A 24,415-nucleotide genomic window follows, 5' to 3' on the forward strand; every position below is an offset into this window, starting at 1 on the left:
TTCAATCACAAACACCTCTTAGGAGGACGTCCCACCTGTGGAACGTTGGACTTTTCCCTTATTTATTTTGTCCACCAGTTGATGTACGGTACTTAAAAATACATTCTGGGAAGGATACTAAATCTCATTAACAGTCACTTTAGCATCAGCTTTTTACAATTGTCAAAACCCAACAAATGCTAAAACTAGTGCCAATCAGACCATCCTCCAAAAACAGCTTTACTAATTCATATTGCAGGGTAATCAAGGCAAGCAGTGATTGACCAATAAAATCTCAAATTACCATGTCATATTTATATATACTTGTAAAATGTATCCAAATAAACCCTCTTTTCTGCTACTGAAGTCACCGTGTCTTTAAGTGACCTCTACAGGCCGTTGAGCAGTACTGCAGGAAGCTTGTTTTTTCTTCTCCTGCAGCCGCTCAGTCTGTGACCGTGTTCAGAGGCCCATTCGAGGCCCATTCATGCTCCGCTCTCTGACATGACCTTAAAGAACCAGAGCGGACAGCAGCTTCTTAAACTCAAACCACACTGAATAAACCTGTGTGGGAATCTTGTGCCAAACTGAGCATGTGCAGAGAAGAGAAGCAACAGCAGTGTCAACAAATTGACTTACAAACTATAATTTAGAGACAAGTCTTTGTTTGTAGCTCAGGCTCTGTTCAAGTTTCCAATGATTAGACGTTGGTTAGAAATACAGGCACAGGATATCAGAGCACAAAGTTGTGTCATGAATTGGTCAGTTATCTAATCTATTTAGCATTTTGATAAGGTATGGGAGTATATTCTCACTTTTGTATTATCCACTAAATATGGATGAACAGCCCAGATCCCAGAACCAGCCCATCCATAAAAGTCATAGCGCGCTACTGCATTCATATGTTTAACTAAGAAAATCTACGTGGAATTTGAAATCTGATTTTCCCCATGTACAAAAAATCTAATTAAGAGTAAATCAGACATCAGAGTACAAAACTAGAGTCTCAGCTTCACAAAGAGTCCAACCAATTGTTTGTTTCAGAAACAGTTGCAGTTTGAATTGGGGCTCATTTTAGTCTGGTGTTATTTGGAAAAAATAGGCCTTTTGTAACCAATATAAGTGGCCTGCTGGAGCAGAAGCATCACAGAGAGGGAGAGGAGGAAGCTGGACAAAGTCATCAAGAAGTCCAGCTCCGTCCTGGGCTGCGCTCTGGACTCGGTGCAGGAGGTGGGGGACAGAAGGGTCCTGGCTAAATTCACATCTATGCTGGACCATGAGTCTCATCCCCTGCAGGACACTCTGTCCGCTCTGGAGAGCAGCTTCAGTGAGAGACTGATCCACCCTCGCTGTGTGAAGGAGAGGTTTCTCAGGTCTTTCCTTCCTGCTGTTGTCAGACTCTACAACAAGCACTGCTGGCCCTGAACATGTGCAATACTGATGTAACCATGTGCAATATCATCATATTTATGTGCAATACCTGTAAATAATTGTGTTCTATTTTGTTTTTTATACAGTTTACTTACCTGCTAATAGTATTACCTAGTCTTGTGCTAGCTATTTTTACTTTATTCTATTATCATTATTTTATTATCTGATTTTTATCTTTATTTTTTATTCTTATCTATTTTATTTCCCCCCTCCATTCCCTATTAAGAGTTTTGTTAAGAGTTTTTTTTTTTTTTGTTCATAAGAGTTCTATCAAGAGTGTTTCGAAACTTCCTATAATCTGTCCTTTCCTCCTGTTCTACTGCGTTGTAACAACGAAATTTCCCCTTGTGTGGATATTAAAGGATTATCTTATCTTATCTTAAGTTACATGAAACTTTCCATATCAAGTGCAGTAGATCGAACAAATGTATCAGACAAGCCTTTGAAGTAATTTTATTACCAGTCAAATCAGTGAAGGGGACATATACTCAGTTTTTCACTTTTCAATTATGTGAATAACAAAGACTAGTTTAAAACCTTTGCAAACTCCATTTAAGATCAACTAACAAAAGACAAGTCTGCTTAGCAATATCAGCATCATCAATGACAAAAAGCTGTACCAAAATGAATTGCGGCATCTGCACGTGTGGTCCAGGCCAGTCTGGGGCCGTAAACCAACACAAGAAAATAATGGGACTTCAATTAGATGACTCCAAATGAAAGCAAATGTGCGCTTCATGAATGAATACCAAGTAGATCACATTCGGCAGCAAAACAAAACAAGTGGATTCTTCAATTTAAAAAAAACAAATACATGTACAAAACTCCTCAGACCTCAACAGTCTGAATTTACGGTGTCAGCGTTCAGTAGCGACGCCCAAAGGCTCCTCCTCCTTGCATGAGCTGGTTCTGTCTGTTCAGGGCGTTAGAAAGAGACTGGGACGATCCCGAGTAGCCTCTGAAAGTCACAGAAAACACAGAAAACCATCATGGGTTTGTTACGTCCACATAGAAATCAACACCGGCTCTTTAGTCAATAAACTACCTTGCCCCTCGTCCCATGTGACTCTGGCCAGGAACTGCGCCATCTCTACCTGAAAATGATAAATAAACCTATGAACTTCATATTCTGCGGCGGATTAGGTTTTATAATAATAAAACCTATGGGATCTAAATGTACTTTGCCATCGTTCACCATCCATTTTCCTGGAGTCCCAGTCCCGTCCACCATCCCTAGAAAAGCATTAAAATTATAAATATCTAAATATTCATGATTATCCAATTATGTCTCTTAGTTAATTCACCTCGAGTTCATGCGTCCGCTCAAAGAGTCTCTTCCATCTCGTCCATGTCGGTCAGAGAAATGCTGCAAAAAACGAACACATTTACTTTTACCACTGAAGGCTGTTTCATAAAAGTGGTTTACTTTCTTAGCCTTATGATTTATGACATTTTGTTGTAATTTGGGTTTTATAAACCAGGCTCACTCAGTCACTAAACAGAGAACTTAAGAGTGGTCTGGAACAGGTTTAAAGGTGGACGGTGATTTGTGTAAACACTGCATTACATTTTACAAGGGGTAAGAAATCAGGTTATCAATTTCCCAAAATGTTTTTATTAGATTAATGTTGCCTGAGTTTTATGAATAAACTTGCGATATTTACAAAATAAGAGTTAGAATGATTTGTGGTTGTTTTTGTAAATTGTAATTTAATATGTTGTCCTAGTAACTGTATGCACATAAGCCTAAATGTTTCAATATTAGCATCTTCCTTTATCCATTACATGAAGTTAAAGCTTGAATTGCTAGAAATAGTTACCATTTTCTTATTTATAAACTGCCTAAATGAACAGCACATTAATGAGAGGGTTTATTCCTAGTCTGTGGCCATGACGGTGAAATACTAATTTCCCTCATTTCATTCATCTTGTCCCATTCTCTTCTCTGCTTGTGTTTCACCAATCTCATAGGTGTGTCTATGTCTAGAAAGGGCTTTTGGTGGAGGTGGGTGTGTATGGATTTTGGTTTATTAGTGTGACTTCTGCTCGTTCCCTCTGAAGCCTGTTCGATTAGCCGTCTGATGGAACCGACTTCTGGGATAAGGCCAGGTACCTAAGCTTTGGTAAACAATCCTATTTTTGCTCCACGTGGGCTGTCAAAGCTGTATTTATTAAGTGAGACTATAAAAGTCCTGAGTGAGACAGACCAAACTGTGTTACGCAAGAAGTCAGGCAGAAAGTCTGAATAAGTTTTAAGAAACAGAGTTCAGGCCTCAAGTGTTTAGGAATGTATGTCATAGCAAATATTTACCGGTGCATCTCTATCCCTGTGGTCCCGCCTGTCAACAACATCGTCTTGATACCGGCTTCGATCCCTTTGGTCGAAGTCGTTGAAACGGTCCTGGCGACTGAAGTCTGAGCGGCTGTAACGGTCATCCAAAGCAACGCGCTTTTCTGGCCAGTCATCTTTTCTAGAAGCAAAATGGCAACAACATTTAAAATCAGAAAACATCTTTTGATTTGTTCATTCATAACTAATCATCACAAACAACCATTACCTGTTGTCAACATCATAATGCCTCTTCATGGGCCTGCGGTCCTGCTCAAAGCGCAGCAGCTCTTGTTGTCGCCGCAGCTCTTCACGCTCCCTGAGGATTCTCTCCTGTTCACGGCGCCGCTCGTACTCGATACGCATCATTTCACGTTCCAGAAGCTGAGCCTCCATGCGGTCAGCATCGAGGCGCTGTTTCTCAACCTGATGAGATTTTCATTGGACATTTTATGGATTTAAAAAAACTAAACATGTACAGAACACAAATTTCTTTCAGAAGAATGTTGATGCAAAACCTCCAGCCAATGTCTCTTCCGCATCAGAGTGGTCCTCTCGTCTCGCTCTCTGAACATGCGCAGTCTGTCTCGCTCGCGCTCAGGTCGGTTATCCCGCTCTCGGTCATTGAAACTACATGAGAAAAAAACAGCTCAATTTCAAATGAAGACTAAATGAGAAAACCCAGATGGCATTTAAAAAGTACAAAGCCAGCCTTACGTGTATCTCCGTCGCTCCACCTCTCTGACCTCCCTCTCGCGCTGACGCTGTCTCTCTCGCTCTCTATGCTCCATTATTTGGTCAAATGACAGAATGTCTTTCTTTTCTTTGCTGGACGTACTGCGGTCACGGCTCTTTGTGCTCTGAGCAAAGTCAAATGCCATATTATCAGTGGTGTGAAAATGAAAATGAGCAGCAATGAAGACAAGTAGAAATATGCATCACTTACTCGGTCTTTGCTTTTGGCTTTGAGACTGATCACAGGCTCTCCCTTTGATGAATCCATCACTACAGTCCTCTCATTTGGCCCTATTCAAACATTAAGTTATTAGACTTCAAAGTCATTTGTCACTCCACTAAAAGTCGCTGTAAACTCACCTTTGCCATCAGCATCCTTCTCAGATCTAGTGAAATTGAGAAGACAGAATTATTTTCCAACACTTCTATCCAACAAGATCATGGGCGGCAACATAAAGGCGTGTAATACTTATTAATGGCTAAAGATTTTTGGGGCACTTCTAATACGAAACCTGCTGTATTTTTTAGTCGCACCTTTTTTCATAGTGTTAGCCTTTTACTCCAGAGCTTATGTGATATTATTCGTGATTTTCACACTGGCAACCGAATGTCACATGTTGATTAGTTTTCACAGACAACCGCAAGAGGGCGCTTTAGTCTCTAAGCGATGCAGAAGAATCTGCACTTCCTCTACTTCCAGAGTTTGCAGAGTTGTTTAGAAGTGACACAGAGGAAGACAAATTCAATGGATTTAGTTATTTGGGGTAATACTGATACTTTGGTAAACTTGTTAGCATATTCTTTATGCTATAGTTATCTGAATAACTGTTTATATGTTACGTTACCATACCAGACACTTACCACAGTTTGTTGTATGTGCGTCATGTAGCTGAATGTGTTGCATTGTCATACGTACACCTATTCACCATGTTCTCCAATCTGTTATTATTTTACATTGCATTTCAAGATGAAATGTCTGTCTTGGATTTTATCAAATAAATTTCCCCCAAAAATGTGACTTATACTCAAGTGCAACGGTACTAAAAACACTGAACATTGTGTGTCTAAAGTATACATAAACTTCTGAGCCTAAAATTATGCCCATGCTGAGATTGAGCCAGTATTTGAACAGTGCGTTGCAACACTGGAATTTTCCCTGACAAATAAAGGTTCTCGCATCTCTTATAATGCGTCCTCAGTATTTGGAAATGAATGACATTCCAGGAAAAGTTGATTGTAGAGATAATTTTAAACCAGGAGCAAGTGCTACAGCCATTAAGTTAGTTGTACTTGCATTTGTACACCACAAATCTTACTTTGAATCCGTGGAGAGTCTTCTGGTCTTTCCATCACCCTTGTCTGTTGTTTTTTTCCCAGCAGGTTCATTCTTGGCCTAGATAAATTGTATCAGAAATGTGTATGGTAAATGAGCAAAATAGGTTTAGTCATTAAAACAGAAGCAGAAGTGTGATACGCACTCGTTCAACAGAGATCATGCGGCCATGAAGTTCAGTCCGATGGAGGTGGCTGATGCACATGGTGGCTTCTTCTATAGTGGACATAGTGACAAAGCCATAACACCGAGCCCCAGGACTTTTAGCGTTAGTCACTACCTTTGCACCGACCACCTACAAAAAAAAAAAGAGGATTCAAAAGCACTGGGAAAACACAAGATTATGGTTTGGAATTTTTCAGCGTTTAACTTGCCTTTCCATATTTGCTGAACAGCGTTTTCAAATCAGTCGCTCTGGTAGTCGAGGCAAGACCACTGACCCATAGATTTCTACTGCAGGCTGCAGGCCCACTTCCTTCTAGAGTAAGTACATTTTGAGTCTTTAGTTTTATCCATAAAAAGCTATTTTTCAAAAAGGTGTTGAACTTACCCTTGTCATCTTTAGATGTTGCATTTTCATCTTTTTCATCAGAACTAAAGGAGGCAAAAACAACAAAAATAGTCTAAAGTCACAAAAATGAGGTGTTGTGAAAGTCTACAAATATTTGCACATATCAGAAAGCCAATGTTTTACTTCTCGAACAGAGTATGTTGAACTAAGGGACAACAAAGACAAATGCAAAGAGGTTTACCTTGAAAAGAGCATCCAATTTTATATGACAAAGGGGCCAATGCAACAGAGATAACCATTTTGGTTTCAAGTAGACAGAAAGCGACAAACCTTTTAGTCTGATCACCCTCTACAGTGGACCCTTTGGATGTCGAGGCAGAATCCGCAGCGGTTTTGTCTTCAGTCTTCTCATCCTCCTCACCCTTCCCCCCTTCTAAATCAACAGTTTCTCTCTCGCCCCCCTCCTCATTTACACTATCATCCTGCAAGACTTTGTCCTCAGACTTTACAGTTTCTTCAGATTCATTGACATTGTCCCCCGTTTCTTTGGTGTCCTGCTCCTCGGCCTCCTTGTCGCTTTCCACATTTCCAAGGGCAGAGGTTGCGCCTTTGGAGCCGGATACGGAGACGTCTTCCTCCCCGATGGCGGTGGCAGCTTGCTCTTCTTCGGGACTCATCTCTTGGCTCGGCTGGTCATCTTCTTTAATCGGCTCAGATAAACAAGACCCGGCTACTTTGTCAATTTCTACGGAGTTAACAGGAACAGAATGGCACAAAGTTTAATCACTTCTGAAACACAGCAATGTTTAACGAGGAACTGGCAAGGCCTGGATTAGGAGCCTCATGACCACTATCCTGTGCTTAGTGCTAAATATAATCACAAAGAAAACCCTAATGAGAGACTGGAAAAGGTTAAGAACTCAACTACTGGTCATCCACACAATTGTAGCTCATTGTTCAAGCAGAAGGCTACAACATGGACCTGCGTCACACCAGGCAAAGAGTTCAGCTTGGAAGAAAGCCACAAGAAAAGGAGAACTTCTTTCAGTCTTCAGCCATGTTCGTATTCAGTGTCCATATCAATGTCCATACTTAGGCTTGAGTCCAATGTTAGAGCAGCTTTCAGTCCGTGTCTTTAAACAGCTGTTACAGATGACGGATCTTCAAATCTTCTTTCACTCCATGAGAATCTAAAACACTGCATCTTTCCCAACTAATCCATACAATTGCTGGCAATGTGCATCAATTTGTTCTGCAAATAAACTGTACATGATTTAACCTGGACTGTTGTTAAAGTTAGAATTACAATTATTTTTAAATAGGGAGAACACAATTGTGCACATAGACAACAATTACATAAGGTTTCCAGTCCCTCATGTCTAAACTAAGCAAAATGCATTCCCTCAACAGTGCTATATTTGATAACACCTGCCATTTCTAACCAATAGTTTACATTACCTGTACCGTTGTTTACATCATTCACATCTGGATCAACAGCCTAAAATCAATATTGGAAACGTTAAATCACAGTAGAAGAGGATTATTGATATTTTATCAACGTACAGTAACAAACCTACCATTTCGAATGAAGATGAAGCAATAAAGTTGTCTCCATCGGCCTCTGGCGCATCCTGAAAACAGAAACATTTTCAGTGTGCAAATAAAAGACCCAATACATTATATTTTAAGAAACAAATTTCAACCCACCTCTTCACCTCCCTCTTCATGATCCGAATTTAAAATGTTGTCATCTAAAGCGTCTGCTTCACCCCCCTCCCTGGTGTAGTCTTCAGTCTCATCCAAAACGTTCATGTCAAGAATGTCCATTTCCTGCATGTTTTCATTCGGAGGTTCCTGTTGGTGTATTTTAATACCGTTACGACAACACAAAACACAAATCAAGGTTTAATATTTAACATCAGTGGATAGATCAAAAGCACTCACTGGGAGTTCTTGGGAATCCTCATCGACATTGTCCTCCTCAGTTTCTATTTCTTGCTTTGAATCTGCTAAACACATCAAGGAATAAGTACTTGAGACAGCAACCAATGATTATTTTACTAGTAGCATAATTTTATGATTAATTCAACAATATTATATTTGTTTTTAAATACGAATTTAAACTAAACAAATAGGTCAAATATACTGACTGGAGGCTTCTTGATAGAGAATATTAACAGATATAATGTATTACTTATTAATATATTAATAGATAATCCATTATTACGCAAATACGTTCATGTGTTCATTAACATAAATGCAAAATAAACAAACAAATACAATAAGGGTTTAGATAATCGCAGGCCTCAGTTTTACCTTTAGCTGCTCTTTTGGGAGGCGCTTTCTTCGGGTTTGTTTCCATCGAGATGACAATTTCCTCTGGATTACCTCCTTCTTCCTCTATTGCCTATCAAACCATACACAATATTATAACCAAACCAAACGAAACATGAAACGTGATAAATAAGGACGTGTGAACATAAAATCTGTTCCAAAACAAACTCAACATCGAGTAGTTAGCGAATAGCTTAACGACGGCTAGCTGTGTTAGCCTATCTAATGCTAGCAGCGATGCTAATATTTATCTCGTCCGTAACACGTATATCGCAAAATCGTTTCCATATTTCTCGATTATGTGCTATATGTTCTACATGGGACCAGCCTGTTGTCCATATGGTGTCTTGCTTACCCTTTTGAGCCGCTCAGACAGCACGCTTTTCACCCCGGTCGTGTCCAGGTTTCGTTTCTTCAGCTCGGCCTTGAGGTCAATGACTTTCAACTCAGATAATTTCTTTATCTCCCCACTCACAGGAACTTCAACGTCTGCAGATAACTCCGCCATGGCTTTTCTCTACACAATATGCTACGATGTGACCGTAAAACGTTGCATTCAATAATTTTCTTTCAATCAAAGCAAGCGGCGCTTGTTGCCTGTTTTCTGCAAAATGGAGGTGACACGAGTACGCATGCGCAGTTTCCTGAGCTGGGTTTCACATAACGTACAGGGACGTCAAAGCAACAACTAAGAAGAAAAACCCTAATGTATTTGTTTGTTGTTTATTTTGCATGCATCTTAATGAACACATGAAGATATTTGCGTAATAGTGTATTATCTATTAATATATGAATCAGTAATGCGACAAGTTGGCCACTGTCCAGGGTGTACCCCGCCTAAGGCCCGAAGTCACTGGGATAGGCTCCAGTCACCCGCGACCCCAAAAAAGGGAACAAGCGGTAGAAAATGGATGGATGGAAGTAATACATTATATCTGTTAATATTCTCTATCAAGAAGCCTCCAGTCAGACCATAGATCTATTATATTAGTGGGTGGCACTTGGATACCAACCGCCATAAAACACCAAATAATAATAAGATATCTAAAATTAATATTGTTAAAATGCATTTTTTTGTTATAGTGCAAGAAGTTAACAAGAGTAGCCGCTAAAATAAATTGTCGGATAAAAAAAACAAAATTTGCCTTAGAAATGTATAGATGAATAGATATTTCACAGCTAAGTATAATGTAATGAGTGGAGGATTCTGGCTTTTGCCCCCATCTGAGGTCATGACGTCATCACTTTCTAGCATCTGAAAACCACCAATAAAAGAGCCAGACCTTTTTAAATGTATCTATTGAACCAATCACAGCACAACATATTACAATATATATTCTAAACCACAATGATTTACATTGTAAAACAGAATGATTTGAAAAATGTGTTTTGGGTTTGTATCACATTGTGGAGACTAAAATCTAAAGTCTCATACTATGGGGACCTGCCTTCATTATGGTTACAATTACCAGGTCTGCATGCCGTGAATCCTCTATTATAAGATTAGGAGTCCCCAAGAAGCAGAGAAACACTGTATGAGTGTTGTTTGTTTGCTATAAACTTACACATTTACCCTACTCAAAGCAGCTGTTCTGTTTCTTCATCAATTTCTAATCTGCAACAAGGGGGGGGACATCAAACAACTCATCACATGAAGTCTCTTGTGGTAGATTAGCACCAGATACAGAAACCTCCTCCCTTGCCTTTCCTCTCTCAGCCTGTAGATGGGAGGACGGGGCAATATTATCTAGACCACCAGAAGCTTTAAACGACATTACGCCACTGAACGAGTCAAGGCAAGAATATGAATTTCTAGAGTCCTGAGAGTGTCTTGGTTCATACAGATTGAGTTTGGAGACCAGAGGTTTGCCTGCTGTTACTGACTGATTTTCCTGGATTTCCTCATCAAGGTCAGAATAGGTGTAATGAAGACACACTGTGAAAACCAGAATCTGCTGTGAGGACAAAAAGAACAGGGTGTCATTAATGAAAGAATTCCAAACAACAACCGGCCAACGCAGAGTCAATGTGCCAACCTTGAGTCTCTGCAGCCCACAGACACGCGTGTAACGACTGTCGGCCTCAGCAGGAAGAGCTTCTTTGATCAATAACAAACTACCAGCTTCAAGTGGTGACTCCTGGTTGCTCTTCTTCAGATCAATCTCCACATCCTGTAACATAAGCATATCAAGAAAAGGGTGTGGCATTACATTTGTCATGGTAGAATGTTTGCAAGAGTGCTCACCACAGGGAAATCCGTAAGCTGAGCAGAGCAGTGTGCAACATTTGCAGGTTTTTCAAGGATCCGAGTGTAGATGACCATGACATTGGAAAACTCTGCGGCAAACCCAAGCTGAACCGTGACGCCACAGTCAAACTGCAGAGTTTGGCTTGCAGGCAAAACTGTGAAGAAAGTATGTTAATTTGGCAATTCCTTACTGCATTTGCAAGTACTGTATGTATTTGACCAAATCAAATTTAAGTTTACCATGAGAAACAGTCCACTGCAAGTTGCGCGCTGAATAGGAGGCAGAACACAGAGCCGTGTGTACAGGGTCTGTGAGGCAGCGCCGTTCACACAGATTACTCCTCAGTTCCAGAGCTTGTCTACCGTGAGTGATTCTGCACCGGCCCATGTCTACAGCAGAATAGTATTATATGAAAGTTAATGTTGTACAGGACTGCAGTGGTGTCACATACCTTCAGCTACTCTGTCCAGCATGACTGTCACCTTCTCATCTTCACACACTCTTTTTTTGAGGAAGTTTATGAATATACCATTAGAAACATCTTCTTTTTTTACTTCATAAGCTTCAGCATCTACACATCTTTGAACACAGAAAAATGACTGTTATTTTTTCCCCCACTATTCTGCAACAGTTGCATAACCACCCCCACAAACCTACGTCGCATATCCAAACACTATATTTGCTGTCACTTTGATTAATGCAGGTTGCACCAAGACATCATCGTATGGATTTCTGTATAAAAGGAAAAGATAAATGGGACTTGTGTATCTTTTAATGCTTGAAAAACAGAAAACACCTTTAATATAAAAAATGTAATATGTAAATACCTTTTACGGCACATGTCCAACAGAAACACATTGAGGCCTGTCTCTCTCTCCTGCATCCTGGTGAGGATATTCTGAACACACAGGCAGTGCTCTGATGTGTATGAAGCTGGGGCATCAATGGGAACCATGAAACTGTTTCCATAGTTTTCATATCCGTGACCAGCAAAGTACAGAAGTCCTATAGATGTTTGACAATTACACACACCAGCCTTTTTGCTTTACTTGCTCTGTGGAGAGTGACACTAACCATAGACGCCTTTATCAAGCAACAAGAGGAACTCGGTGACAGCGCTGTGCATCTCCTGACAGTTCAGGTCCAGCAGTGAGACCACTTTGAAGTCCAATAGACGAAGGAGGTTCGTCAGCTCGTGGACATCAGCAATAGGGGCACATAGCTGTGTGTGGTACTTGTAGTTCATATTCCCAATCAACAGAGCAACTTTGTCTGTGGCTTTAGGTGCAAAAGATATATTTTAAAAAGATTGAACCAAAGCGTTAAGACATTAATAAATATCATGATTCATACCATAGAATTGCTGGACAGGTTGGGGTGGACTTGACATTGGTTGAGCTAGAAACATTTTCAACTCTCTGGATCTGTTATCTACAAGCAAAAACCTTTTTCGGTGAACTTTGTTTACAGTTATACTTGATACTCTTCTCTACGCATCGATGACATTGGCACAGAACACAGTAATTATTTTAGGGTGTGGACAGAGGAACAGAGATTACCAGGTTCCTGTGTCACAAAAACACCTGGACTTCGTGTGTCAATTTCAACCCAAGATGCATCAGTGCTGGAAATTGGACCTTTAAAAAAAATACACATATATAAAGCATATAGTCGTAAATATAATTATATACTAAAACATGAATGTTTTTATGTAATCATTTAGCGGCTCACCAATGGTCACTACTGCCGCCTCACTCCAAACTTCATGGTACAAGTTATATGCCTTACATTTATATTGTCCTCTCTGAGCTGTTGTCACACACGGAATCTGCAGCACAAATGTGTAAAAAAATAAGAATCAAATCTGTAGCACAAACATGTGTAAAAAATAAGACTCAAATCTGTGGCACAAACATCTGCAATAAAATAAGTCTCAAATCTGTAGCACAAACAGCTGCCAGTTGCTTTTTAAACCTGTGTTTGTAAAATAATTCACACTGAAAGGGCAAAAGGCTGACCTTGAGTGACAGTGTGTGTTGTGGTGGCACGGGCTCAGAGTTGTGGTACCACTCGTACTGGGCAGGAGGGTTGGCCTCTGCTTGACATTCAAGGACCAAAGTATCGCCCTCTGTCAAAGCTTGGGACTGAGGCTGCCTGGTGATCCTCAGCCCACTCACTGAGCCCTGGAAAATGCTACTGGGGCATTCTAAAGTAATACAGAGAGAGTTAATATTGTAATTCACACTTAACACGCTCAACACTGTACAACAACTGACAAAGAAACATTAATCATAAACTTATTATTATCTATTATCAATTCGGCCACTATGTACTGTTGTGTATAGGCTTTACAAATCGGCACTGTTTTACATGTTTAACTCATATGACAGTGTTTCAAGATCATTTTTTAATCATGTATTTTGGAGTTAATGTCATGTTCTATGTCTGAGAAAAGTTTCAAAAGTTTGTATGTTGAAATGTACCTGAGCTGAAGTCTGCCAAGCGAACATGAGCCCACAGTGAGAAAACAAATGTATCTCCAAGGCTGACCCTACAGATATAGTGTCCTTGGTTGGTCGAATTGAAGGGGCAAAGTACCAGCTCTGGAGAAGCACCATCCAGAATCTGTGACAGCAAATATTCTAGTTGATGAGGGCAATTCCCTTCCTACATTATGTAAAATAATATTTATACAAAGAGCCGACCTCTTGTTTGCCTTTGAACCACTGATAACAGAGACCGGGAGGACCAGAGGCTTTGCAGGACAATATCACTCTGCTTCCCTCTTGAGCTTTCTGTGACTGCGGCTGCACTGTGATCTGAACCAGTGCAGACACTGAGCAAAATACAAAAGAAAAGGTTAAGTTATGTGTAGAGACTTTGGGTTTTCTTTTTTTTTTTCTCCAATCTAACCTATGTGTGTGAGGTATTGCACAGCATCCACATGGTCAATTTTCTTCAATCCCCAGAGCAGGAAATTCACTGTGCAGGACTGGTCAGCAAGTCGGGCCAGAAGGGTCCGACTTGGGCTCCCAATGTTACTCAGCACCTGGAGTGAGTAGTGGGTCATCTCACTCTCACTGGAGAAAAACAGGGAACATAAAACAAAAGAAATGAAAGAGTTAAAGTCCCCCCAGAGCAGTGGTTCCAAACCTTTTCTGTCGTGAGTACCCCCTAAACATTTGTTTCTTCCTCTGAGTACCCCCTTACTCATTTGGCAAGTCTTTAGGAAGTATAATCTGTTTGCTATAATATTATATGTGCAATACTGTCATATTCATGTGCAATACTGAATTAACCATGTGCAATACTGTCATATTCATTTGCAATTACTGTCGTACTCGTATGTGCATACTGATGTAACTGATGTAAAGAAAAAAGAGTGTTTTATTTTGTTTACTTACTTACTATTTGTATTATTTAGCCTTATGCTAGCTATTTTTACTTAATTTAATTTAATTATTATTATTTTATTATTATCTTATTTTTATCTTTTTATTTTATTTATCTATTTTATTTTCTTCTCCCTCCATTCCCTATTAAGATATGAGAGGAGTTTTGTTAATAAGAGTTTTTTTGTTTTGTTTATAAGAGTTCTTCTATTAAGAATGTTTTTTTTTTTTTTAAACTTCCTATAATCTGTCCTTTCCTCCTGTATCTACTGCGTTGTAACAACGAAATTTCCCCATGTGTGGACATTAAAGGATTATCTTATAATTTATTCTTGTTAGGCCCGAGCGCCACAAGCTGGCGAGAGGCCTATTAATCTTGTAAGGCCGTGCGAAGCACGGCTGCGAAAGTGCGCACATAGTGCGCACGAAATCGAGCTCGAAACGCTCGCCCACTTCCAAACACTCACTAACGCACTCCTTCACTCACGCACGCCCCGTGCATACTAATTAGTAGTGGGAAAATGGAACATTACCGTTGTAAACGGGCGAAGCCCGTGCAAAAGTGCGCACTATACGAGCACTTTACATATAAAGCACTCATTTGCCCTAAATAGCTCACGGATACGTTCCCCATCTCTTGCATGTTCCGTGCATATAAGCATGTAATGCAAAATTTGAACATTATTACTGTATAGAGGGCCAAAAACACAAAGTGGGCGGAGCCCACTCAAAATTAACGAAAGTACCCGTCAGTGACCAGGGACCCACACCATGAGGTAGGAAAGCGCCAGCGCTTTCCGAAAATGTATAGTTTATGATATTTGAAAAATGGGAAACATTGTTTTCGCATCGGAATATTATTCTTTCTTCTTTATTTCTTTCTTTCTTTCTTCTCGGGACCAACCCCCCTATTTTTCACCCAGTGAACATTGACGAAAAGTCACAAAAATTTGCACCCCTCTAAAAATCGTGCCTCTCTACATTCTGGCTATTTCCCTTTTCTAAAATAAAAAAATTGGCGCCTCAGCGCCCCCAAATGTACCAAAAATGCATTGAGATAGGAAATGACCCCAAAAAAAATCTGATCGTAGAATCATGAAATTTGGCGCAGAGGTAGATGGTGACAAGAGATGTAAAAAATATTACTACGGCAACGCCGTCCGCCCAACCAAATGTCGGCCATATTGCTTCAAAAATGGCTAAGCATGACTCGGGAGTTTTTCCAAATGTCGTACTTTTACAAACTCCTCCCAGGGCGTTGGCTCTAAAAAGCTGAAATTTGGTGAAAATGGTACTGAGGAGTGGGACATCAAAAGTTATTCAAATTACATTGATACCTGTCACGGTCTCTGAGCGGCGAAGCTGCAAACTTTAGCTAGAATTTCAGAAATCTCCCAAATTTAACATTTCTGCCGTTTGCACAGATAAAGTCCGAATTACGTCAAATTAGAATCAGTTGTAAAACTCTTTGCCCTAAACCTACTTGAAGTGAAATTAATTAATTTGGCGCCACAACGCCCCCTACAGATTTTATATGGAGGTCAAATGTTTAGTTTTGCGAAATTATCTGAAATTTGACACAAAACTCAATTTTGGCATCCCCATCAAAAAAGTGTCATAATTGTTACGGCTTTGCTGTAGCGATGACCGAAACCTCCCATGTTATTCCAAAGGGGAAATCACCAGAACATGTTTACACTTTATACTTTCACCAACTCCTCCCAGGGCGTCAGCCCTATCAACGTGAAATTTGGTGAGACTCATCTTCAGGGGTGAACCATCAAAAGTTATCCACATTTTTATTCAAGGAGTCACGGTGTCTGTGCGGCAAAGCCGCACATTTTGCCAAGAATTCAAAATAAAATTGCTTTTTGATGGTAAAATTTTAACACTATTCAATTCCTGTCCCACAGAGTAACTCCAGTACCCCGGGCAGAGGTCCCGTGCCCCCGGGCCCCCGGGCAGAGGTCCCGGGACCCCGGGCCCCCGGGCAGAGGTCCCGGGCCCCCGGTAACCTGGGAGACACTGGTGTGGATCGTTTACCTGCAGCGGAATCTGGGCTCCTCTGACATGACGTGGGCCAGTTGTCTCCATCCGCAGCTGGATTTGTCCAACATCTTTGACAGTCTCTTCATTACGTCCTCGCGCAAAGTACCAAGAGGCACTTTCCACGGATCCATGGCGCAGAAATCAGAATACGTCCACCGAACCTTAAGAACTGCTCTCCGTTAACCGTGACAATGTGTTGAGGCTGAAAGAGAAAGTTAAAATGGTGTTTTTGGTCGCAACTCTGAAGTTACACATGAATCATGTTTATTCACCTGCGCAATGATGAAGTCACGCGCGGGGCTTTCCGGGTTTATACAAATGTTTGGTGCGTTAGGAAATTACATTCAAATGTCAGGAACATCCAACGCAGTGAAATCAGTTTATTACGGATAATAATAACATTGTGAACTTACCGACAATTCAGAAAGGAAAGCTTTATATTCACAAAAGGCTCCAAAATGAGTGTTCTACAGTTACAGTATTAACTATTCACAAAAGGCTTCAAAATGAGTGTTCTACAGTTAAAGTATTAACTGCCTGTTTCTGTTCCTCTTTTTTAAAGCAGAACTTACGCGTTTGTCAATTATAGTGTCACACAAGTCTGCACACAATTACACGTTTGTAACATGTTTATTTCATTGAAGCAAGTTTACAGAAGCTTAACAAAATAAAAGATGGAATTGTGAAATCTGTTGTGTCAAAAACAATCTTTATTGATCAGGTTATTAACACGTGGGTGCTAATATGATTATGTAGCAGGTATAAGAAAAGATGAACAAACATAATATAGTAACAATGAGTTGACAAAGTCGGTGGGAGAGCCCAGTCCAGTTCAAGAGTCCAGGCCTGCAGGTCCAACAACTAAAACTTCTTCCCTTTATGAAGTTTGTTATGACGCCAACAATTTTCCTTCCTCAGGCGTTTCCAGTATTCCCAGGTGTCAGGCTCCAGCTGGCTCAGTTTGTTGGGGCTCCCCAGGTTCAGCTGAAATAACCTGGAAGAAATAAATCACATATTGGTAAAATGTGTCTTCCCCTCAGAAAGTGCAGAGTAAAAGCAAAAAGGGCCAAAAAGAAGACATAATAATTAGAAAACATTATGTATGACACTTGTGTATGAGAAGAAAGCTGATTGGCTGTGTGAACAAATCATGAATACTAGCAATGTGACTGAGTGAGAGCAAGAAAAAAATAACTACTTACTCCACTCTCAAAATGTGGTGATTTGATTGTTGTGTTTGATTCAGAAACATCTTATTTAAGTGGATGTTGGCAGTGTTGCGGTTATAATCTAACCACGTCATTGAAAGAACATTTAACCCGCTGGGGCAAACTGTCAGGAGCAGTGGGTCCCCAGACCACGAGAAAGTTAGAGGACTTGTTATTGTGCATGTTTTTGTATTGATGGGGGAAACTGGAGGGGGGAAATAGTCCAGGGGCTTGAGAATTGTTACTCTACTCACCACTCTGGATAATCCTCTGGTGTCTTAAGTTTGGGGTCTTCTCCTTGCTTGAAAATGTTAGCCCCAACTGCATAATTAGTGAGCCTGGCGGGGTCTGTGCACACTTCAGGGCCCTTCAGCTCGTCTTTGACCATACTTTTCCCTTTCCCTTTGGCAGCTGAGAACACAAAACATCCTTCAATTCCTGTACTTTTAGCCTACAGTGTTTCCCCTTCGTTCTGCTGCTGACACTATGGTGACACAGGCAGAGTAGAGATGGATTATTATTTTTTTAACACACAACAAGAAATCCAACAAGTAAAAAGATGAATGTGTAATAATAAACTTATAATAAACTTCATTTAGACCATTGGGTTATGGGTGGTCCTTTATAAATATAATACCATTTTCACAAGGCACATAAATCCACAAAGCTACGCAGAAAATATACTGCCATTATTTCACTAACACTGATGTTTAACTAGAGACAAAATACTGAAATAATTGTCTGTACCATGGTCTTTACTCACCAACTTTCTTGGCATATCCGCATGTCTGTATTGTAAATGACGGGTTTGTGTGACACAGCGGGATTGAGCCCCTGTTTATAAAGCAACGTGCCAAAGAAACGGTTCTAAATAATCCGTATTGTGACATTTTTTATCTAACAAAATTGTTGCAGTGCAGCAATCACGCTCCTATTTGACTTTCATGCTTCTACTTCCGCTTTACAGCTATTTTAGTTGAGGAGAATCAAACAGCGCCTCCTTGTGGTCAGGAGAGTGAATTACTTTTCTTTTTTTCTTTTTCTTTCTGTTCGTCTTAGGGTCTTTCTGTTTAATTGTCTTATAAGGTGAGGGTAATTAAATAAATAAGATCATTGTGATAGCCCAGGTTATCTTTCTGTCCAACAATGGAGTGGCAGGGTAGATTTATTTATGATGGTGCATTAAAACAATCAAGGTTTTGGGCCTGCTGTCTGGAGGTGTCATTGTGAATCATCCCCTTTTCATAAGTCATTATAAATATTTTTGGTTTAGTTTCCACAACTTATATTGAATGTTGTTTCAAGAAAATACAAATCTATTCATACTTAGATTGAACTTGAGCCGTTTCTACATCGAATATCAAACAATATGCAATACAAATACAGACAAGCTTTGGGACTAGGTTCTGCAGTACAGCTTAAAAAGCATAAACTAAGAGTAGGTGAAGCCTTTTCCCTCCAGGAGGACTTGTTGAACAACACGATCTTCTATTTACATTTGGAGACAGCAAAGTGAAGCCTCATGAAACAGAAAAGCATTTGAACCAAACATTTCGAAGTTTCAAAATACAGTTCGAATCACTTCTTCAGAGTGACATCTAGTGAGATGTGGGAGAATGAGAGCGAAGTGGCAGTACGTTTTCTGTACTTGTACGTCTTCAAAGTATGAGCTTTATGATAGACCGTAAGTTTTTCTATAAGTTATCTGTTCTTTACTTCTGTACCTACTTTTGTGTTGCAACACTGGAATTTCACTGGGACAAATAAAGGCTTATCTTATCTTAAAATAAAATAAATAAAAAACACCACACAGAAGACTCCTATCCACACTCTATCCAGTAGATGAAGAAGCACCAAACACCAAAGAAGGAGAGGAAGATGAAGAAGAGTCAGCTCTGGAATAAAGCCGGTCGGAATATGAAGAATGGAGTCTAAAATAAAATAAAACAACAACAACAACAACCAAAACAAAGTCTTAAAGATTGGATAAAGTCTAAAGAATACAGTCTGGCGTGGAAGAAGGCCAGCTGGAATAAAGTCTAAGGAATAAAGTCTGGCGGTAATGTAACACTTGGATACCAACTCCCATAAAACAACAACAACAACAACAACAACAACAACAACAACAACAACGTTCGAAACTGTGAACGCCTGCGTCACCACAGCCGTCCCTGCGGTAAGCTCCATTGTCCAGCAGGGGGCAGCCGCGTGTATGTGCGGAACTGACCGTAAACAAAGCAGAAGAACTCTGTGGTGAGTTCTAGAAAAAATAAAATGTCTGAGTACGCCAAGGTCCAGAAGGGAGCCTTAAAGTTAAAAGGTGTTGGAAGTGTTTCAGCGGGGAAAAAGTAAGTACGCATTTAAACACGATTGACTATTTTACCTTTCACAAGGCCAGGTGACAATGTCGTCCGCAACGTTAGTTCTTTCCAAAAGCGAGTGAGGCTAGTGTTAGCTTTAGCTTTTAGCATAGACAGACAACCACATACAAACGTAAACAAAATGTGTTAAAACCTTTGCAATTGAGGACACAATGTAGTAGCCAAGTGACTGAAGGGTTGGGTTTCTAATCTCTTCTCTTTCTACATTTATAACTAAAACGTTTTTGCACAACCACGCACCTCTAGCCTGTAATGCCAGTGTTCGTTGTTTACACCAGATATAAACTGGAAAGACAGTTTTATTATGTAGTATAGCTATAATATGACAATATATGATCAATCAACATAGTGATTAAAAGTATGTTGATGGATGGTAATAATTATATGAGGACTGCTTTGTAGATAAATGTTCTCAGTCTACTGTGAATTGATGTGATGGGCTCTAATTTCCTTAAAATCTATGTTGTATAGTACAATCAAACTAATCGTCAATGTTCATTTACAGGAAGAAGAAGAAGGACAGAGAAAGCAAGCAGCGGATGGAACAAGTCTTATCCAATGAAAGTGATGAGGATGTGAATGCTAAAAAAACGTTTATGGACAAAAGGACACCAGCTCAAATTGCTTTTGACAAAATGCAAGAGAAAAGAGTAAGTTTATAGCTTAAAGGCGGTATGGAAGATTTTTCGGCGATTTGAGAACGCAGGCGGAAGTGCGCATGCGCACTCCCCCGTGCGGACCGATACAACACACACGTGCGTTTGTTTATTAGCGCAACGGAGCGCATCGCATCTCTCGTCTCCCTTAGATTTCTGTCCACTTCTGCTTCAGCTCGAACTGTCTTTCTCCGTCTTCATTTTGCCCCGTACACTGAGGGAACTATATTATGATAGATCCATGCGCTTAGGCACGCGGAAACGTGGGGAGAGCCTGACGCGGCTGCAGGTGAGCGGTAGGTGCGTTTTATGATTGATACGTGGCAGGACAAATGATTTATCCACGCCACGAGGAAATATGATAAAAAAAATTGCTGAAAAAAATCGTCCATACCACCTTTTAATTGAATCTCAAACCTAGTCTTGGACTGTTATACTGTACACATGCTCTTCAATTCAATTTAAATCACAACAGCAGTTGCCTCAGGGGTGACTCTTCACCTTCACCTTAATTTAGTGATATTTATTCTTTCTTCATGGGCTACAGATGTGATATAGATAACTGTAGTTTTGATCTGACTTACACAAATAGATGACACCGCTGTAATTTTGCTAAATGATTGTTTAAACTGGCAGAATAATGTGTGTAAATTGTCCATGCATTTATAGTTTTCTTTATTGATGTCATAGAGGGGTTCATTTTTAGAACTCCGCACTGCGTCCTGTAATTTCAAAATGTTTGTTATTTTTTCACTGCCACTTGAATGGTGAAAAAAGTGATTAGAATGAATCTGTCAACAACAGTACGCCATGAGAAAATAAAAATGATCTATGGGTTTCAGAATGATGAAAAATTCTTAAAGTGCTTAAATGTCATATGACAGAAAACTGAAACCATGAATAGTTGTTGCTTTTAATGGCGGCTGAAAGCAAAGGTGCAGTTACCGCCATCTACTTTAATCCTAAGAGTTTTTTAGATGTAAAAGCTGCTCGTCAGTGCATGCTTTGAGACCACAGGTACTTTGTTCAAAGTGCAAAGGTTAAATATGTCATCTCTTGTTTTTCTTTAGCAAATGGAGAGGATTCTGAACAAAGCATCAAAAACACACAAACTCAGAGTCGAGGCAAGTCATTAACTTTTGAGTTGCAATATTTTATGCACATTTTATTGAATTTTTTTTAATTGTGTTTTTGCTTTCAGGATTTCAATCGACACCTGGACGCACTCACTGAACATTATGATATTCCCAAGGTCAGCTGGACCAAGTGAAGGAAGAACCAACAAGGATATTTCACATATTTTAAATGTATTGTTTGTTTTATGTTTCCCTTGATTTGCAAGTCCTAAGTGGTTTTCCATTATACATATTTGATCATATTACACAATAAAGAACTCATGACAGACTTAATTCATGTTTTATTAATGAAAAACTGCATTTAACACTTTATGGAGAACATGATTGCACCGAATCACTAAAGCAAGTTCCTATGTTTGTGAATTCTGTTCACTGACAATGGCAATAAACCTTTTCTGATTCTGAGAACAGAATAAAATGTGTAGTGTACCTCATTCCACCTCATTTTTGATGAATCCAGTTACATCAAAAACAAAAACTTAAAACATAGAACTTTACATTTAAGACAGTAGAATGGTATATTAACCAAGGTGTTTACATCAGGCTGTTTTGGCATCAACAAATCTTGAGGATTCAGAGTCAGTACAGTGCAACAGATTTAATTCTGATTTGTTGTGCGTTCATTTGGGTCCTAGCATGTCACTTGGGACCACCCACTTGTCAAACTGCTCTTCGGTCAGGTATCCCAGCTCAACTGCAACAGCCTTCAGCGTGGACCCCTTCTTGTGCGCCGTCTTGGCAATAGTGGCTGCTTTATCGTAACCAATGTGAGGATTTAGAGCAGTAACCAACATTAGAGACTCGTTCATGAGCTTGTTGATTCTCTCAGTGTTGGCTTGGATGCCCATCACACAGTTGTTAGTGAAAGAGACAGAGGCGTCGCCCAGTAGCCTCGCAGAGTTCAGGACGTTCTTGATGATCATGGGCTTGAAGACGTTGAGTTCAAAATGCCCATTGCTGCCACCTACAGTGACTGCCACGTTATTCCCCATGACCTGCGCTGCCACCATGGTTATTGCTTCACACTGAGTTGGGTTAACTTTTCCGGGCATGATGCTGCTGCCCGGTTCATTCTCTGGTAAAATGAGTTCACCCAAACCAGATCTGGGGCCCGAACCCAGGAAACGGATGTCATTGGCGATCTTCATCACGCTGACGGCCACTGTGTTCAACGCTCCACTCAACTCTACGAGAGCATCATGAGCGGCCAGGGCTTCAAACTTGTTAGGAGCGGTGACAAATGGCAGGCCAGTGAGTGAGGCCACGGTGGAGGCTACTTTCTCAGCAAAACCGATGCGCGTGTTCAGTCCAGTCCCGACAGCGGTTCCTCCAGCAGCCAGCTCGTAGACCCTGGGCATGGCAGCTTTGACCCTCTCTATGCTATATTTCACCTGCTGCACATAGCCTCCAAACTCCTGACCCAGTGACAGGGGGACAGCATCTTGGGTGTGTGTGCGTCCAATCTTGATGATATCTTTGAACTCTTCTGCTTTAGCAGCCAGAGCGTCATGCAGGGTCTGAAGGCCAGGGATCAGGACATGGTGGATTTCTGTGGCAGCTGCAATGTGCATGGCAGTGGGGAAGGTGTCATTGGAGCTCTGGCTCTTGTTAACATGGTCATTGGGGTGGACGGGCTCTTTAGAGCCCAGTTTGCCTCCCATGATCTCAATGGCTCTGTTGCTGATCACCTCGTTGACGTTCATGTTGGTCTGGGTTCCTGAGCCTGTCTGCCACACCACCAGAGGGAAATGCTCGTCCAGTTTACCAGCTGAAACCTCCTCTGCAGCTTGAACGATTGCATCTGCTACATTTGGGTCCAGGCCATAGTCTTTGTTCACCTCTGCAGCTGCTTTCTTCAATATGCCAAACGCCTTGATGACTTGGATGGGCATTCTCTCTGTTGGTCCCCCGATCTTGAAGTTCATGGTAGATCTGACTGTCTGTGCGCCGTAGTACTTGTCAGCTGGGACCTTGAGCTCCCCAAAAGTGTCACGCTCGATCCTGAAGTCGGAGCAGGCCATTGTGGACGTGGAGAAGAGTTTATTACTCACGCTGTGCCTCTGAAAAGTCAGGCGGTAGCAGTTAAACTGCTGAAGGCTGCGAAGAGACCGAAACATGGCTGCACAGTAGAGGTGAATCAGGGGGAGGTCAGCGTAGTCCTGCACATTGGAACCTGTCATTGGCGGCCGGAATAAGTGACGGAGAAGTAGCCAATCCTGAGGGGGAATTGGTGGGATTTCCGCTGTTATCGACCAGTAAAAACAGACTGTTCATTTAGCGTCATGTGGAGCAGTAAAGTTCAACAAAATAGAGCATGACTAAGTTTCCGAAATAATGGACGCAGTTTTACTTTACAAAATAAGAGTTTCGCAATGGCTACAGCAACGTGACAACCCTGGGCTAAGCTGCTACTTTCATTCTCTTTAATGATGAAGATTGATAAAGATCTTCATCATAGCTTTGAAAACAAGTACTGAGGAGAAGCTTATATGTGGATTTAGTGATTCAAACATAGTATCGTCAAAACTAAATATTGTATACATTGAATGGGCAAAAGTCCTCAAGATATCACCTATAGACATGGTACTGAAATCACATGCATACATTCATATATCATGGAGCATTTATAAAACGATGCTTCCGCTCTCACATGTGCACTTCGGCCCATCAAATCAGCACAATTCCATTAAAC

General features: G+C 40.6%; 5 protein-coding genes across 5 annotated transcripts in view; 1 reads left to right on the plus strand and 4 right to left on the minus strand.

The window, feature by feature from the left end:
- fam32a (family with sequence similarity 32 member A) overlaps positions 1-21,994 on the plus strand; it is a 139,984-nt gene extending 117,990 nt beyond the window's left edge. Inside the window, exons 2-5 of the mRNA XM_072438018.1 lie at positions 19,815-19,898; positions 20,437-20,581; positions 21,658-21,711; positions 21,789-21,994. Coding sequence (XP_072294119.1) covers positions 19,825-19,898; positions 20,437-20,581; positions 21,658-21,711; positions 21,789-21,857 — 342 coding nt within the window. The 5' untranslated portion in view covers positions 19,815-19,824 and the 3' untranslated portion in view covers positions 21,858-21,994. The remainder of the gene's footprint in view (positions 1-19,814; positions 19,899-20,436; positions 20,582-21,657; positions 21,712-21,788) is intronic.
- Positions 1,848-9,294, minus strand: safb (scaffold attachment factor B). Its single transcript, XM_072439131.1, has 21 exons — positions 9,008-9,294; positions 8,635-8,725; positions 8,263-8,324; positions 8,026-8,172; positions 7,896-7,949; positions 7,777-7,816; positions 6,649-7,063; positions 6,358-6,401; positions 6,182-6,285; positions 5,953-6,102; positions 5,791-5,867; positions 4,835-4,860; positions 4,686-4,765; positions 4,457-4,599; positions 4,258-4,369; positions 3,969-4,165; positions 3,722-3,881; positions 2,715-2,776; positions 2,591-2,643; positions 2,456-2,504; positions 1,848-2,368 (listed from the first exon to the last, which is right to left on the minus strand). Exons 1-21 carry the CDS (start codon positions 9,158-9,160, stop codon positions 2,275-2,277), a joined length of 2,313 nt encoding a protein of 770 aa, XP_072295232.1. The 5' UTR covers positions 9,161-9,294; the 3' UTR covers positions 1,848-2,274.
- Positions 10,096-16,508, minus strand: malt2 (MALT paracaspase 2). Its single transcript, XM_072439129.1, has 16 exons — positions 16,337-16,508; positions 13,815-13,981; positions 13,607-13,737; positions 13,385-13,526; positions 12,920-13,107; positions 12,633-12,729; positions 12,461-12,538; positions 12,255-12,332; positions 11,976-12,179; positions 11,729-11,906; positions 11,559-11,633; positions 11,353-11,480; positions 11,141-11,290; positions 10,898-11,055; positions 10,689-10,823; positions 10,096-10,607 (listed from the first exon to the last, which is right to left on the minus strand). The coding sequence occupies exons 1-16, from the start codon at positions 16,471-16,473 to the stop codon at positions 10,263-10,265; spliced, it is 2,391 nt and encodes a 796-aa protein (XP_072295230.1). The 5' UTR covers positions 16,474-16,508; the 3' UTR covers positions 10,096-10,262.
- On the minus strand, positions 17,071-18,513 carry mrpl54 (mitochondrial ribosomal protein L54). Its single transcript, XM_072438573.1, has 3 exons — positions 18,314-18,513; positions 17,805-17,961; positions 17,071-17,336 (listed from the first exon to the last, which is right to left on the minus strand). The coding sequence occupies exons 1-3, from the start codon at positions 18,438-18,440 to the stop codon at positions 17,204-17,206; spliced, it is 417 nt and encodes a 138-aa protein (XP_072294674.1). The 5' UTR covers positions 18,441-18,513; the 3' UTR covers positions 17,071-17,203.
- Positions 21,995-22,341: 347 nt separating the features above from the next.
- fh (fumarate hydratase) lies at positions 22,342-23,974 on the minus strand. The gene has a single exon (XM_072438009.1). The coding sequence runs from the start codon at positions 23,901-23,903 to the stop codon at positions 22,344-22,346; it is 1,560 nt and encodes a 519-aa protein (XP_072294110.1). The 5' UTR covers positions 23,904-23,974; the 3' UTR covers positions 22,342-22,343.
- Positions 23,975-24,415: the final 441 nt, after the last annotated feature.

Source organism: Eucyclogobius newberryi, unplaced genomic scaffold (genome assembly GCF_026437365.1).
Source record: "Eucyclogobius newberryi isolate DKJ021-1_F unplaced genomic scaffold, fEucNew1.0.hap1 SCAF_9, whole genome shotgun sequence".
Lineage (NCBI taxonomy): Eukaryota > Metazoa > Chordata > Actinopteri > Gobiiformes > Gobiidae > Eucyclogobius > Eucyclogobius newberryi.

Coding starts and splice junctions, on each gene's coding strand:
- safb (XM_072439131.1), bottom strand. CDS start 9,160: ATGGCGGAGTTATCTGCAGACGTTGAAGTTCCTGTGAGTGGGGAGATA. Junction 6,103..6,181: donor TGTTCAGCAAATATGGAAAG/GCAAGTTAAACG, acceptor TTTTTTTTGTAG/GTGGTCGGTGCAAAGGTAGT. Junction 5,868..5,952: donor GCATGATCTCTGTTGAACGA/GTGCGTATCACA, acceptor CAATTTATCTAG/GCCAAGAATGAACCTGCTGG.
- malt2 (XM_072439129.1), bottom strand. CDS start 16,473: ATGGATCCGTGGAAAGTGCCTCTTGGTACTTTGCGCGAGGACGTAATG. Junction 12,180..12,254: donor ACCTGTCCAGCAATTCTATG/GTATGAATCATG, acceptor TTGCACCTAAAG/CCACAGACAAAGTTGCTCTG. Junction 10,608..10,688: donor GTGGGCTGCAGAGACTCAAG/GTTGGCACATTG, acceptor TTGTCCTCACAG/CAGATTCTGGTTTTCACAGT.
- mrpl54 (XM_072438573.1), bottom strand. CDS start 18,440: ATGTCACAATACGGATTATTTAGAACCGTTTCTTTGGCACGTTGCTTT. Junction 17,962..18,313: donor CGGATATGCCAAGAAAGTTG/GTGAGTAAAGAC, acceptor TTGTGTTCTCAG/CTGCCAAAGGGAAAGGGAAA. Junction 17,337..17,804: donor CCAGAGGATTATCCAGAGTG/GTGAGTAGAGTA, acceptor TATTTCTTCCAG/GTTATTTCAGCTGAACCTGG.
- fh (XM_072438009.1), bottom strand. CDS start 23,903: ATGACAGGTTCCAATGTGCAGGACTACGCTGACCTCCCCCTGATTCAC.